General features: G+C 44.9%; 1 protein-coding gene across 4 annotated transcripts in view; it reads right to left on the reverse strand.

The window, feature by feature from the left end:
• The window catches only part of LOC121280933 (dynamin-1), a 242029-nt gene that overhangs the window by 155406 nt on the left and 71377 nt on the right, over window positions 1–15246 (reverse strand). For all 4 annotated transcript variants that reach the window (XM_041193376.1, XM_041193375.1, XM_041193377.1 and 1 more), the window contains exons 3-7: window positions 9339–9488; window positions 6633–6836; window positions 4902–5000; window positions 3068–3228; window positions 424–566 (exon numbers count right to left, since the gene is read on the reverse strand). In XM_041193376.1, the coding sequence (XP_041049310.1) occupies window positions 424–566; window positions 3068–3228; window positions 4902–5000; window positions 6633–6836; window positions 9339–9488 (757 nt within the window). The remainder of the gene's footprint in view (window positions 1–423; window positions 567–3067; window positions 3229–4901; window positions 5001–6632; window positions 6837–9338; window positions 9489–15246) is intronic.

A 15246-nucleotide genomic window follows, 5' to 3' on the forward strand; every position in this document is an offset into this window, starting at 1 on the left:
CCAGATCCCTTAATAACAAAAACGTTTATCGACCTCAGTCTTGAATATACTGAACAATTGAGCATCCACAGCCCTCTGGAATTCCAACCATTTGAGTGAAGAAATTTCTCCTCAGCTCGGTCCTAAGTGGCTGACCCCTTATTCTGAGACTGTGACCCCGTGTCCCAAATCCACCAGCCACAGGAAACATCCTCCCACCCTTTATCCCGCTTGCAAATTTTATACATTTTAATGTAATCACCTCCCATTCTTCTAAACTCCAGGGAATGCTGGCCTGGTCTACTCAGTCTCTCCTCACAGGACAATCCCCTCATCCCAGGAAGCAAGATTTGAACATGATTTATAGAAAAAGGACATTTAAAAAAAATCTTCTACGGTGAATCTCTGCTGTTGGCAGTAATGCCTCAGTTGAACAGTACTTACTGTAGCAAGGCTTTGGTTTTCCTGGATGGATCATCAGGTCGGAAGTTCTTGTATTCTTCCACCTCTTTCTCAATGGACAGCAGCTGGCTTTGTAGCTTGTTTCGGAGGGCAGGTAGCGTGTCCCGGATATGGTTCGTCAATTGCTGTCAAAGGGGAGAATGATAAAAGGAGTAAGGAGTGCAACCAGTGTCGAGGAAAGGCTTACGTTTGTGCTAAGGCCTCTGGCATTCCTGTCTGGCACACTGGGCAAGGCGTTGACCTTTGAGGAGAGGCCAAAAGAAGATCACAACCCTACACTGTGCGCTAAAGAGTCTCCCGACTCCGATTTTCTCCAAATCGACCAATAAGTGGCCTAAGGGCGGGCTCGCTGCCCAATTAAAAGATCTCTCCGCCCGTTTTAAAAGCAGCTTCAATTTTTTTAAAAATGCCCTCAGCAGCCAGGCCACTATCATGGAGAGTGGGGTGGTGGGGAGGGGGAGCTCCTCCTGGCTGCAGCTGTGGCCAGGAAAGCGGGGACGGCCACAAAAGCTGACTGGGCCGCAATCCCCTGCTGACCCAAAGGGACGCCTCCAGGCTGCTGGCCTAGGCCCTGATGCCTCGGGAACCCGGAGGCTGGCTACAAAATTCCAGTTGGTTTCTGACAATGGGCCTTAATAGGCCATTAACTTCCCTTCATCGGTTACCACCACTCGAGGGGGGTAAAATACCGATGGCACAAATCCTTGTACCGCCCATCACTGTGATACGGAGCTGAAACTTGACTTATTATTAACAAACCTAATTCAAAATTAGGTTCTACACTCCCCAGCATTGCCAGCTCTGGTTGTGTATGCTCCTGGAGGTTTCACCACATGTCTTCAGCTTTTTTCGTTTCAGTCAGTAGCACACCTGTTCTAGGCACATCTTTTGTTTCTTTTCTTGTTCGATCACCATTCCCTTTGGCCCTGGAAGACCTACTCTATCATTCGATCTGCCCTACCCGAGACCTTCCTTTTGTCCTTGCCCCGCTCACCCCTTGGTAAAAACCTATTACATCTCTAGCTTCTCCCAGTTCTGCTGAAAGTTCACAGACCTGAAATGTTAACTCGGTTTCTCTTGCCACTGATGCTGCCAAAACCTGGAGAACAGCCAATGTGGTACCATTATTCAAGAAGGGACGAAGGGATAAACCTGGGAACTACAGGCCAGTCAGTCTAACTTCAGTGGTGGGGAAACTATTGGGAGCAATTCTGAGGGACAGAATTAATCTACACTTGGAGAGGCAGGGATTAATCAAGGACAGTCAGCATGGTTTTGTTAAGGGGAGGTCATGTCTGACCAATTTGATTGAATTTTGCAAAGAGATGACCAGGTGTGTAGATGAGGGCAATGCATTTGACATAGTCTACTTGGACTTCAGCAAGGCTTTTGATAAGGTCCCACATGGGAGACTGATAACAAAGGTAAGAGCCCATGGGATCCAAGGCAATTTGGCAAATTGGATCCAGAATTGGCTGTGTGGCAGAAAATAAAGGGTGATGGTCAAGGGGTGTTTTTGTGACTGGATGGCTGTGTCCAGTGGGGTTCCACAGGGATCGGTGTTGGGTCCCTTGCTGTTTGTGGTATATCTAAATGATTTAGACTTGAATGTAGGAGGGTTGATCAGTAAGTTCACTGATGACACAAAAATTGGTGGGGTGGTAAATAGTGAGGAGGAAAACCTTAGATTACAGGAGGATATAAATGGGCTGGTCAGATGGGATGACCAGTGGCAAATGGAATTTAATCCAGATAAGTGCAAGGTGATGCATTTGAGCAGGACAAACAAGGCACGGGAATACACGATGAACGGTAGGACCCGGGAAGTAACAAGGATCAGACGGACCTTGGTGTGCATGTCCATAGATCCCTGAAGGTAGCAGGACAGGCAGATAAGTGGTTAAGAAGGCATATGGGATACTTTCCTTTATTAGCCAATGCATAGAATATAAGAACAGGGAGGTTATGCTGGAACTGTATAAAACACTGGTTAGGCCACAGCCAGAGTATTGCGTGCAGTTCTGGAATCCGCATTATAGGAAGGATGTGATTGCACTAGAGAGAGTGCAGAGGAGATTTACCAGGATGTTGCCTGGGCTAAAGAGTTTTAGTTATGAGGAGAGATTGGACAAACTGGGGTTATTTTCCCTGGAGCAGAGGAGATTGAGGGAGGACATGATTGAGGTGTATAAAATTATGATAGGCATAGATAGGAAGGAACTTTTCCCCTTGGTGGAGGGATCAATAACCAGGGGGCATAGATTTTAGGTAAGGGGCAGGAGGTTTAAAGGGGATGTCAGGAAGAATTTTTTCACCTAGAGGATGGTGGGAATCTGGAACTCACTGCCTGAAAGGGTGGTAGAGACAGAGACCCTCACAACATTTAAGTAGTATTGGATGTGCACTTGCGATGCCATGGCATACAAGGCTATGGGCCTAGTGCTGGAAAATGGGATTAGAATAGTTAGGTACTTGTTTGAATGGCACACTCAATGGGCCGAAGGGCCTTTTTCTGTGCTGTAGACCTCTATGACTCTATCCTGCTGAGTATTTCCAGCACTTTATTTTTATTTTAGACCAACAGCTGCCAGCTTGCCAATTGTCAAGGTGGTGAAGTTGGCATTACCTGGTTGAGGACCTTCTGGAGGTAAGGTGTCCCCATGCGATCGGCCATGTGCCGGTACGCTGGGTGTGAAAGGAAGAATTTTCTCTCAGCAGCCAGAGCTGCCTGGATGTCCTTTCTCCCGTCAATGTCCTTCTGACTTCTGTTCACGACACCAATGTAACCTTAAAAAAAATAGAAGGCAGGGAGTCAAAGCCAGACAAGTCTTCTACTGCACGCATATGAAACTTGTGGCTATTTTCCACAACCTTCCTTTCATGGAGTGAACCTGTGACTCAGTGGTAGACTTCCCACCTTAAATCCGAAAGATTCAAGGTCCAAACCCTGCTCCAGACCATCCTAGGAACCAGAATTCTGACTCCCAGTTCTGGGTTGACAACCTGGGGGATGTGTGTGTCTGGTGGGTCCTTCAACACCCCCCCCACCCTCATAACAACCCTCCTGCCATATAGGACTAACCACCCTGTTGACTGATATGAAGATGGCCTTGGAAGGAGTGTTTACATCGTGACCTGTCAAAGTGTTGATCAGCCTGCGAATCCTTCCAGTACTTCACACTGCCCTCCAAGGGAAGAGTACGAAGATGCCAGAACAAGATCTCTTGGTCTTCCTGAATCATGGCCAAGGGAGAGATGGCCCACTGAGTGAATTTCAGCTAATGAACCCCCTTAAGGGGCATGAGAACAGATGAAGGACGGCTCATTCTCTGATATTTCCTTGCTCTACAGAGGGTCCATGGCTTTTGCTTTGCAGCATCATGGAAGTTAATAACCCAGTGTCTGAGGGGCAGGGATGAGGAAGAGTCACAAATCCAAATGTATTTTATAATACGTCAGGACACACCATATTGTTATAATGGAGCCATGGCACTGCACCATCTTACAAGAGTTGTCTTTCAATGTAGAGTCAATGCTGATGTTTCAGTCAACCTCATTCCCAGCCTGTCCGGCCATGGCATTTGACCAGCAATGGGATTCAGATCTGATCCTCCTCCAGTGTTTGTATTTCAGCTGGTTCCCACAGGGCACTGGAGCCTTGCAACATCTCCAAGTGCCACATTTAAAAGGCTGCAATGTGAAGGAGTTCTGAGCACACAGACACAGTCCATGAATCCAAGGATGTGGCACATCGGAGCATTCTGGAAGAGAGACTTGGAGCATGGGCAATACTTGGGATTGCTACGCTCAAACAAGTGCAATGCCCCCGAGGCATGTCTCAACGCTACACACCAGCAGACCCTGCTGACTAATTCTAGCCTTTGCTTTCACTGCAGTGGATAGCGCTGAGCCATTTCTGACACAATTCCGTTTCCCACAGCCCTCGGAGTATAAACTCTCCAACACCATGCATTTGTTTATGACAAGCCAGCAATTGGAAATCGGATCGTATATTGCTTTTAATCCGGGGCAATTGCATCAGTGTCTACCTCCAGCAAGATGGCTCACATGTTGCAACAAACAATCCACAGTTAGTCGAGGCGTGAAGATGCTGCAGTATCTGACAGAGGCAGGGACTAGAATCAGAGTCACATTTCAAATGGGTCAATTCGGACCAGGAAAATCATGCCCAGTACGGATAGATTCCAGTCAACAATTTTTCATTTAGACTACATGAGACAAGGAGCGAGTGAGAGAGAGAGAGAGACGAATATGAGGGTTAGAAAGAGGAGATGAGAAACAGCAGAGAAGAGAAACCACAGAGAAATATAGTGGCATCAAGACAGGCAAATAGGAAACATTTATACTATAACTTAGATTTAATCCTTTTCCACAAATACTCATACCAGAACACAAATATTGGGGGAGATTTGAAAACAAAAATCTCTTGCGGCATTTACCTCGTCTAAGGGGCAACAGTTTGTTTTCCAAGATGTCGCGAGCATCTGTTCCTTCGTCCATTAGGTCCAGTTTAGTGATGACCCCAATTGTACGCAGGCCTGCAGTAGAAAGAACACTTTTCAGTCAAAAACACTGGTGCCCTTCAGGAGGAGCTGCAGTACTGGGCCCCATAAAGTCGGAGTTCCTACAATGCGGCCTAGTCCTTCAGCTCCTCCTGAAACTCTACTCACCCTCTCATCACACACAAAGTTCCTTATCTCCAACATGGGGAGGGGGAAACTCATAGGCCCAGGTGTGGAGGGAAGGAGGAGAGAAATTATCAGAGGCCCAGTCACCCTTTAGCTACTCTTGTCCACCTCCTAGTGGCCAGGTTATGAAGTTGCACCTGTAGAGGCTTCAGGCCTACACTTTAGGCCAGTAAAGCAAGTAACACAAGGTACCTTACAAAGATAATCCAGCAAACTATACAGCAGAAATAGGTCTCAATCTGCTTAAGAGCAACATTGGAGCCACTTGACTACATCCCCATGTGAAGCAAAGATTACCACATTGTCAATGTAGGCATGATGATGGTGGCCTCAGTTAATCATTAGATGAAAAACTTATTTCATATTTACTGAATGCAATTTAAGAAAAGAAAATTGTTGATTTACTAAATTGCAATTAGTGAATGCAATGAGCTGAACTGCAGAAGATGCTGATGAAACAGCTCAGGCGTGTTGAGTGTGCTGTCATTACACCATCTGTCTCCAGCTCTCTCACATTATGAATTCCTTCCTCAGTCCCAAAATCTGGATTAAGTAAATGCAGAGAGTCGAGGGATGTTTTGCAAAAGAAAAAAGTCACAAACTGAAGCTATTCCAAAAATCAAACTGTCTACCATGTCCAAAAACAAAGGCTGGAGGCAAATCTTAAAATCAATAGGAACAGGAGGAGGTCATTCAGCCCCTCAAACCTATTCTGCCATTCAGTGGGTTCATGGCTGATCTGCGACCTAATTCTATATACCCATCTTTTCCTCAAATTCCTTAATACCTTTGATTGACAAAAATCCATCAATTGCTGTTTGTAGGAGAATGTTTCAAATTTTGACCACCTTTTGTGTGTAGAAGTGTTTCTTAACTTCACCCCTGAAAGATTTGGCTCTAATCTTTAGACTATTCTTCCCCCAGTTCAAGACATCCCAACCAATGGAAATGGTTTCTCTCTATCCACCATAACTGTTCCCCTTAATATCTTGTAAAATTTGACCAAATCATTCCCTACCATTGAAATTCCAGGGAATACAACCCTAGCTTGTGTGGTGTCTCGTAATATAACCCTTGGAGTCCAGGTGCTGGACTGGTAAAATGAGAAACACTGACTGGATTTATCAGCAAGATTACAGAATTCCAGAAGTGCGAAATGGAATACCCTCAAAAGTGGTGTAGTAAAGTCACCGCTGGATTGCAAGCAACTTAAAACACAGACTGGAGCAATGTCAAAAGAATGAATGGGCTAGTTTTGTGCCCAAAAACATGCTGTGAATCATGTCTCAAAATATGGGCAGTAGCCATCAGCCCTGTGTCAAGTGCTAGAATTGTGTCCAGATCTAAAGAATGACGATGGAGCTGTGCCAATAGATTCCAGTTTTCACCACTGATTTGGGTTTCTGATATCACACCAGCAACACACTTTGCCGAATTGATTTCGGAACAGCATGGGTTTGTGCCTAAAGGATGACACAGTACCTTGAGGGTCAACTTCTTTGGCTATCTTCAGGGCATCGGAGTTGGCCAGGTCCGAGTTGGCAGGGGATACTGCTAAGACCAGACAGTTCTCCTTGGTGACAAATTGCATGAGCATGTCTCTGATCTGGAACTCGATGTCCTGAGGTTGGTCACCTACTGCCACCTTGGTCATTCCAGGGAGGTCAATCAAGGTCAGGTTAAGGACTGAAGAGAGAACAGACAACTTAGTGAAGTTACATCTTTATAGTGTCTTGACATTATGATAACATTCAAATCAAACAGTGAGTTGAAAGTTAACAAACTTGGCAATAACATAGCTCATTGAGAGCAAGGGAAAGGACATTGGACAAGACAGCACCATTTAAATTCAAGACTATGTTTAACTATCTGCAATTTTCCCAATTGGACACGAGACTGAATTTTCCAGTCCTGCGGCGATTGGCTGGGAGGCCAGTGGTAATATGGCAGGGGAAGGCACTGGAAGGGAAGCCCAAAGTCTTCCCACTGCCATGGCTATTTACCACAGGCAGGAACCTCTGCAGCATTGCCTACCGACAGCCAGCTAAGGCAATCAATTGCCAATTAAGAGCCACTTCCCACTCCCACCAGCATTTTGCTCTTGAAGGGCTCACCACTGATAGAGGAAACCCCAAGCCTGGTTGTGAAGAGGACACAGACGAGGATGCTTTGGTAGAGACAATAGAGCTTACTTCTACACTCTTAACACAATCTCCGTCAATGCTGGCGGACTCTTCTTCATACACACATCCGAGTATAATTAACTATTCAATAGCCAACACCTGTTAACCATATTACCTCAAGCTACTAGGTATTTAATATCTATCAACAGAACCTATTAGATACTAACAGACGCCATGTGGAGACCACCAGGTAAACCTTGGCAACCTCCTAGTGAGTTCCAGATTTGCGGAGGGAGGTGTTGGGAGAGCTCATTTATGGCAGCTCTATGGCCCACAGAAGGGCCCCAGCTGCAATGGCCCCACTCCCCCGCCACCCCCCCACGTCTACAGTGCCACCAGCCCCCACCTATGATCACAGGGGCCTCCCTGTGTGGCCTTGTGCCACCATCCCCAGTTGGACAGCTGTTAGTTGGCTGCCACTGGTAAAATGTCACCCCCCACTCCTCAGTGCCCACCAGCTCATGGTTGGCTCCCACTTTTGGTCTCAGTCGTGGACACTTCCCACTAATCGACAAAATTCAGTCCATGAAATTTGGTTAAAAGTGATTGAAGGAATTAAAAATCCATTCTGTATGTCACAGTGGATAAATAAATTCTGTCCAATTTTTGAGTGGAGGTCCTTGCATCACATTTTGTCACACATGCAAAAAAGAGCCAGTAATTTCAAAAACTTCACAGAAACATCTTCCAGCTGACCTCAGGATGTCTCTAAAAGACAATTCACCTCTAAATGACCTCAGGCTGTCACTGCAATTAGTGACCTCCAGGATCATCCACATTTACACACGAAACCTTAACAACCGAATACTGCATGAGGCATAATACGGAATCAGATTCCTGTCTTTATAGCAGAATCGTCAATTGCACCATCCTAATTATTATAAGCAATGTAATACAGCAAGGCCTAGACAACATTCAGGCTTGAGCTGATAAGTGGCAAGTAACGTTCATGCCAAACAAGTGCCAGGAAATGACCATCTCCAAGAGAGAATCTAACCATCTCCCCTTGACATTCAATGGCATTACCATCGCTGAATCCCCCACTATCAACATCTTGGGGGTTACCATTGACCAGAAACTGAACTGGACTAGCCATATAAATACTGTGGCTACAAGAGCAGATCACAAACTTGGAATTTTGTGGCGAGTAACTCATCCCCTGATTCCCCAAAGCCTATCCACCATCTACAAGACACAAGTCAGGAGTGTGTCGAGACCAACTCCAATAACACTCAAGAAGCTCAACACCATCCAGGACAAAGCACTTGAGTGGTATCCCATCCACCACCTTAAACATTCACACCCTCCAGCACCAGTACACCATGGCAGCCGTGTGCACCACCTACAACTTGCCAAGCCTCCTTAGACAGCATCTTCCAACCTGCCACCTCTACCACCTAGAAGGGCAAGGGCAGCGCAAGGGCAGCAGACACATGGGAACACCCACCACCTGCAAGTTCCCCTCCAAGTCACTCACCATCCTGACTTGGAAATATATCGCCGTTCTTTCACTGTCTCTGGGTCAAAATCCTAGAACTCTCTCCCTAACAGCACTACAGGTGTACCTACACCACAGGGACTGCATCGGTTCAAGGCAGCAGCTCACCACCACCATCTCAAGGGCAATTAGAGGTGGGCAATAACTGCTGACTTTGCCAGCGATGCCCACATCTCAAGAACAAATTTTTAAAAAGTAATATTATAGGTGATCCATTAGATTACCACCAAAGATAATAGTGGAAAAGGAGACCATTCAGCCCATTGTGCCCACTTCTTGCTATCAGCTATCCAAGTAGTTCCACGTCCACTCTTCTTGTGCTTGTTGCACTTAACAACTGAACCATGAGGGAGCCATTAAAACGTGACGGATTGTGTGATAACCAGGCTCTGTTTAAGCATCACTGAGTTCTGGAAACAGATTTTACTTTTCCAGAAAAACCTCCTAATCTCACGGCATCACAATGTGCGCAGCAGGAGGTCTCCCCCGCTGTATGGCTACACTTACCGTTTGGTGAATAGACTCGCAGGTTGATTGGAATAGATGAGATTCCCTTGTTGCTGCCAGTCACCCTGTCCGTCTCCTGCTCAATTTCCTGCCGCACTTCATCGAAGTCTGTGAACTTCTTCCCTTTGCAATGTAAAAACTCTGCATATTCTACAGATTTAAAAAAAAAGAAATAAGTGAACTAAGCTGGAGAGGCAGAAAAAAATCCCAGCCAGGAGAACTGCGGTATTCTCCGAGGTCTTCCCACTGATTTTTCATTCCCCAACCCCACCCAACGTTAACTCCATTCCGGCAAAGTCACAACACACCTTTTCCAATGCCCACTTCTCATGGGTCTGCACACTCTCTAGCAAGGATTCCATTTAATGTTCCACTGGCTAAATCTCCACTCTCAGACAGGATGCTGGGGACAACTGCAGTGCTGCTACTGGTGTCCGGACTTGAATCCACATGGGTCAATATGGGTTAGCTCTACACTGTCTAAATTAGTTGAACCTTCAAGTCTTATAGTCAATATCCACATCATACAACCAGGTAATAAATAATTATGCATCATTTTACATGTGGCTTAGAAAGAGAGACTGCACAGGTTGGGGGTCTTTTCTGTAGAAAAGACATGGCTGGGAGGTGACCCGATACAGGTCTTTAAGATTATGAAGGGGTTTGATGACAGAGAAAATATGTCCACTTGAGGGAGAGTCCAAATTAGGGGCCATAAATAAAAGACAGCCACTAATAAATCGAATAGGGAATTCAGGAGAAGCTTCTCTACTCAGAGAAAATGTTAGAATGCATCATTCACCATCACAAGGAACGGTTAAAGCGAATAGCATTTGGTGCATTTAAGGAAAAGCTAAGTTATCACATGAGCATGAAAGGAAAAGAAGGATATGCTGATTGGATATGAATGAGGATACAAGGGAACTTTTGTGGAGCATAAACACTGGTATGAACCTTGGTCCAAATGGCATATATCCATAATGCAAATCCTACATGTCAAAAATAGAACACAAGTTAGTGCATTTGCACTGCAAGAGCATTAATGTTGTAATGAATTACATGCTCTCGTAACAACATTTAACTATTGGGGAAAGGTTGGGGCATTATTCTTAAGTATATACAAGAACCGGTTTTCACCTGTGCGGGATGAAGGAAAAGGGAGTCTGTGCCTGTGCTCTCTGGGTTTTGTGAATAAACCTATGTTAAGGAAAGGGAGATTCCTCCTTTCCTCAGTGAATAGGCAGCGAATTATAAGAAGAGTTGTACAACAAGGGCTGGATTTTCAACAGGAGAACTTTTGGGTTCCAGCCTCACACTGTGTTGAAAATAAGAATGGCCAATTAATGGCAAGAGGGCACACTCGCCATTCAATTCAAGATGGCGGGCAGGCTCCTGAAACTGGAAAGCCAATAGGAGGCCCTCCAGCACAGGGAGTGGCAGCCTATCAATGCAGGTAAGGGAGAGGGTGGGGTGGGGGGTGTGGGATGTGGCAGCATCAAGATTGGAAATTTTGTCAAAATTTTCAAAAATACAGTTGCCCACAGCTGTGGGATGGGAATCCGCCCCCACCCACCACTAAAGATCCAGCCCCTTGAATCCAATTACCAGCATAAGTACAAGAAAGCAGTTTCTACACTGTTTGTAAGCGGTGTATTAAACACAAGAATTAGAAAGACTCAGCCCTGTGCTACTTATTGCACAAGGTCAGGTACAAAGACTCAAAGTAAAAGTGAACCAGCCCTTCCACATCTGTAGGTGTAGCATGTGTTGCTATGATAATGGGAGTCAGGTTTCTTGGCCTTGTGGAAGTCACAAATGGAAGAAAAGCAAGAGTCAATGAAATGACCGGAGAGGGTAACATGCCCACTTGGGCAAAAAAAAATTGCAAACAAAGCAATGCCCCCATTTGGATGAAGAATTCTACACGTTCTGAATTTCTGGAATTTATCCTGGAATTATATATCTTTCTCTTGGCTCCTGTTCCTAACTGACTCACAGCTCAGTCACTGATGAGTTATCGATCTGAATTTTCCACATCCCTGCTCGCTTTCCTACACGTTAGTGTGGATGGGTGGAAAATAGTGGGTTGGAGGATACAGAAGTGGAAAATTCCAGTCATTGTATGAGAACGGGAGCATAGGGATCATATTACTGGACTAGTAATCCAGAGGTTTGGACCAATGATCTGGAGACACGAGTTCAAATCCCACTGCAGCAGCTGCAGGAATTTAAATTCAGTTAATTAAATAAATCTGGAATAAAAAACTAGTCTCAGTAATGATGGCCAGAAAACTATCAAATTGTTGTAAAAACCCTTCTGCCTCACTGCCGTTGTTTAGGTAACAAAATCTGTCAACCTTAACTGATCTGGCCTACGTGTGACTCCACAGCAATGTGGCTGACCCTTAACCACACTGAATTAACCTAGCAAGCCACTCGCCTGTATTTGAGAAGGCAACTCACCACCACCTTCTCAAGAGCAATAAATGCTGGACTTGTCAGTGACACCCACACCCCATGAAAGAACTTTTTTAAAGAAGCCCTACATCTTCACTGCTGTGACCTCTAACAAAACAAAGAACTGAATGGGACTGATTCCATTCAGAAAGATGAGTCATGTGAAACGAGTAGATAAACTGCTGCTCTTCAGATTCAAAGAGAGAAAAGGCGATAGATAGCTCAGATGCAAACATACAGAAATACAGCAGACATACTGAAAAAAGGATTGCGCTTTACAGCCAATTAAATACTTTTGAAGTGTAGTCCCTGCCGTATCGCAGGAAATGTTGCAGCCAATTTGTGCACAGCAAGCTCCCACAATGTTACAATGACCAGATGATTTTTTTTTTGATGTTGATTGAGGAATAAAAATTGCCCAGGGCACCTTGGGTAACTCCCTTGGGATCTTTTACATTCCCATCCAAGTGGAGGAATGGGGCCCACGTTTCACAACTCATCCGAAAGATTATGGGTTCAAGCCTTGCTCCAGGACTCGAGCACAAAAATCTAGGTGGGCACTCCAATGCAATACTGAAGGGGTACTGCACTGTTAATAGTACAGTCTTTCAGATGAGATGTTAAACCAAGGAACCTCGCAAGTAGAGGTTAAAGATCCCAGGGTATTATTCCAAAGAAGAGCAGGGGAATTCTCCCTGGTGTCCTGGCCAATATTTATCGTTCGACCCACAAAACCATAGAAAAGTTATGGTGCAGAAAGAGGCCATTCAGCCCATCGTGTCTGCGCCAGCCAAAAAGAGAAAAAAAGAAACTAGCCGCTCATTTGAAACTCACTTTCCAGCACCTGGTCCATAGCCTTGCAGGTGTCAGCCCTTCAGATGCAGATCCAGGTACCTTTTAAATGAATTGAGCGTTTCAGCCTCAGCCACCAACTCAGGCAATGAACTCCAGATGCCCACCACCCTCTGAGTGAAAATGTTTTTGTTCATGTCCCCCCAGTCCTTCTACCAATCACCTTAAATCTATACCGCCTGGTAATTGACCCCTCAGCTGGGGGAAACAGGTCTTTCCTGTCTACTCTATCTAGGCCCCTCAATTTTGTACACCTCAATTAGGTCACCCTTTAGCCTCCTCTATTCTAAGGAAAACAATCCCAGTCTATCCAATCTTTCCTCATAGCTGCAATTTTCAAACCCTGACACCATTCTTGTAAATCTCCTCTGCACTCTCTCCACAGCAATTATGTCCTTCCTGTAATGTGGTGACCAGAACTGTACACAAAGTTTCAGTTGTGGCCTAACTAGCATTTTACCTTGCTTTTATATTCAATACCTCGCCCATTAAAGGAAAGCATTCCATATGCTTTCTTGATCACCTTATCCACCTGTCCTGCCACCTTCAGGGATCTGTGGACATGCAATCCAAGGTCTCTCACTTCCTCAACCCCTCTCAATAACTTTCCGTTTATTGATTATTCCCTTGCTTTGTTTGCCCTCCCCAAATGCACTGCCTCACACTTTTCCGGATTGAATTCCACTTGCCACTTCTCCGCCCACTCAACCAAACCATTAATATCATTGTGGAGTCAAAAGCTATCCACTTCACTATCAACTACACTGCTAATTTTTGTGTCATTAATGTATACGAGAAACAGCAAGGTCCCCAACACTGAGCCCTGTGGAACACCGCATGGAGACTGTTTTCCATTCGCAAAAAACATCCATCAACCATTACCCTTTTTTTCCTGTCACTGAACCAATTTTAGATCCAACCTGCCACCTTCCCCTGTATCCCATGAGTTCTCATTTTCCTACCAGTCTGCCATGTGGGACCTTATCAAATGTCTTACTGAAATCTATGTAGACAACATCCACTACACTACCTTCATCAATCCTCCTTGTTACAAACGTAATAGGATTTTTTGAGGAAGTAAGACATGATCTTCCCCTAACAAAACCACGCTGACTATCCCTGATCAATCCGCCCCTTTTGAAGTGACAGTTTATCCTGTCTCTCAGAATTGTTTCCAATAATTTGCCCACACTGAAATCAGGCTGACCAGCCTATAATTTTCTGGCCTATCCCTTCCACCCTTTTTAAATAATGGTACAATGTTTGCAGACCTCCAATCCTCTGGGACCTCGCCTGTATCTAGTGAGGATTAGAAAATGATCCTCAAGAGCATCCATTATTTCTTCCCTGGCTTCCTTCAACAACCTGGGATATAATCCAACTGGCCCTGGTGATTTATCCAACTTCAAGGATGTCAGTCCCTCCAGTATTTCCTCTCTCACTCTGCTTATTGTATCTCTTATTTCACATTCCTCCTCTAACTAGAATCTGCATCATCCCTCTCCTTAGTGAAGACAGAGACAAAGTACTCATTGAGAACCCTGCCCACATCTTCTGCATCAACGTACAAGCTACCATGTACATCTCTGATAGGCCCTACCCTTTACTTAGTTATTCTCTTGGCAAAACATCTTAGGATTTCCTTTGATTTTACCTGCCAATATTTTTCGTATCCTCCCTTTACTTTCCTAATTTCCATTTTTACTTCACCCCTGTACTTTCTATACTCCTCTAGGATTTCTACAATATTAAGTCTTTTATGACTGTCAGAAGCTTTGTTTTTCTGCTTTAACCTGTATGCTTCTGGATTAACAGGGAGCTCTAGATTTGGCAGTACCACCCTTTGTCTTCGCGGGGACATTTGTCTGCCCGTAGAATCTCGCCTTTGAATGCCCCACACTGATTTGAAAGTTTTTCCTTTTAATAGCTGTATCCAGTCCACTTTCGCCAGCTCACCTCTCGGCTTTGTAAAATTAGTCTTCCCCCAATTTAGAACTTTTATTCCTGTTCTATCTTTGTCCTTTTCCATTATGATGCTAAATCTAACTGTATTACGGTCACTATCCCCAAAATGGTCCCCCACTGCTACTTCATCCACTTGCCCAGCTTCATTTCCTAAGACCAAATCTAGAATTGTGCCCCCTCTCTTGGGTTTGTTACGCACTGGCTAAAACAGTTCTCTTGAATGCAGTTCAAGAATTTTGTGCCCTCTGTGCCCTTCCCAATGTTCATATCTTAATTGATATTAGGATAGTTGAAGTCCTCAATAATTACAGCCCTATTGTTTTTGCACTCAAATCCGTCTACATATTTGCTCTTCTGACTCCCTTCCACTATTTGGGGATCTAAAGTACACGCCTAGCAGTGTGACCGCCCCTTCTGAGCTCAACCCATATGACCTTCTTTGATGCTTCATTTAATGTATCATCCCTCCTCACAGCTGTAATTGATTCTTTAAGCAATAATGCTACACCCCCACTATTTTTATCCCCCTTCCTATCCTGCCCAAAACCTTGATATCCACGGGGTGTTGAGCCGCCATTATTGCCCCTCCTCAAGCCAAGTTTTCTGTTATAGCAACGACATCATGCTGCCATGT

The sequence above is a fragment of the Carcharodon carcharias genome, chromosome 8, assembly GCF_017639515.1.
Source record: "Carcharodon carcharias isolate sCarCar2 chromosome 8, sCarCar2.pri, whole genome shotgun sequence".
NCBI lineage: Eukaryota > Metazoa > Chordata > Chondrichthyes > Lamniformes > Lamnidae > Carcharodon > Carcharodon carcharias.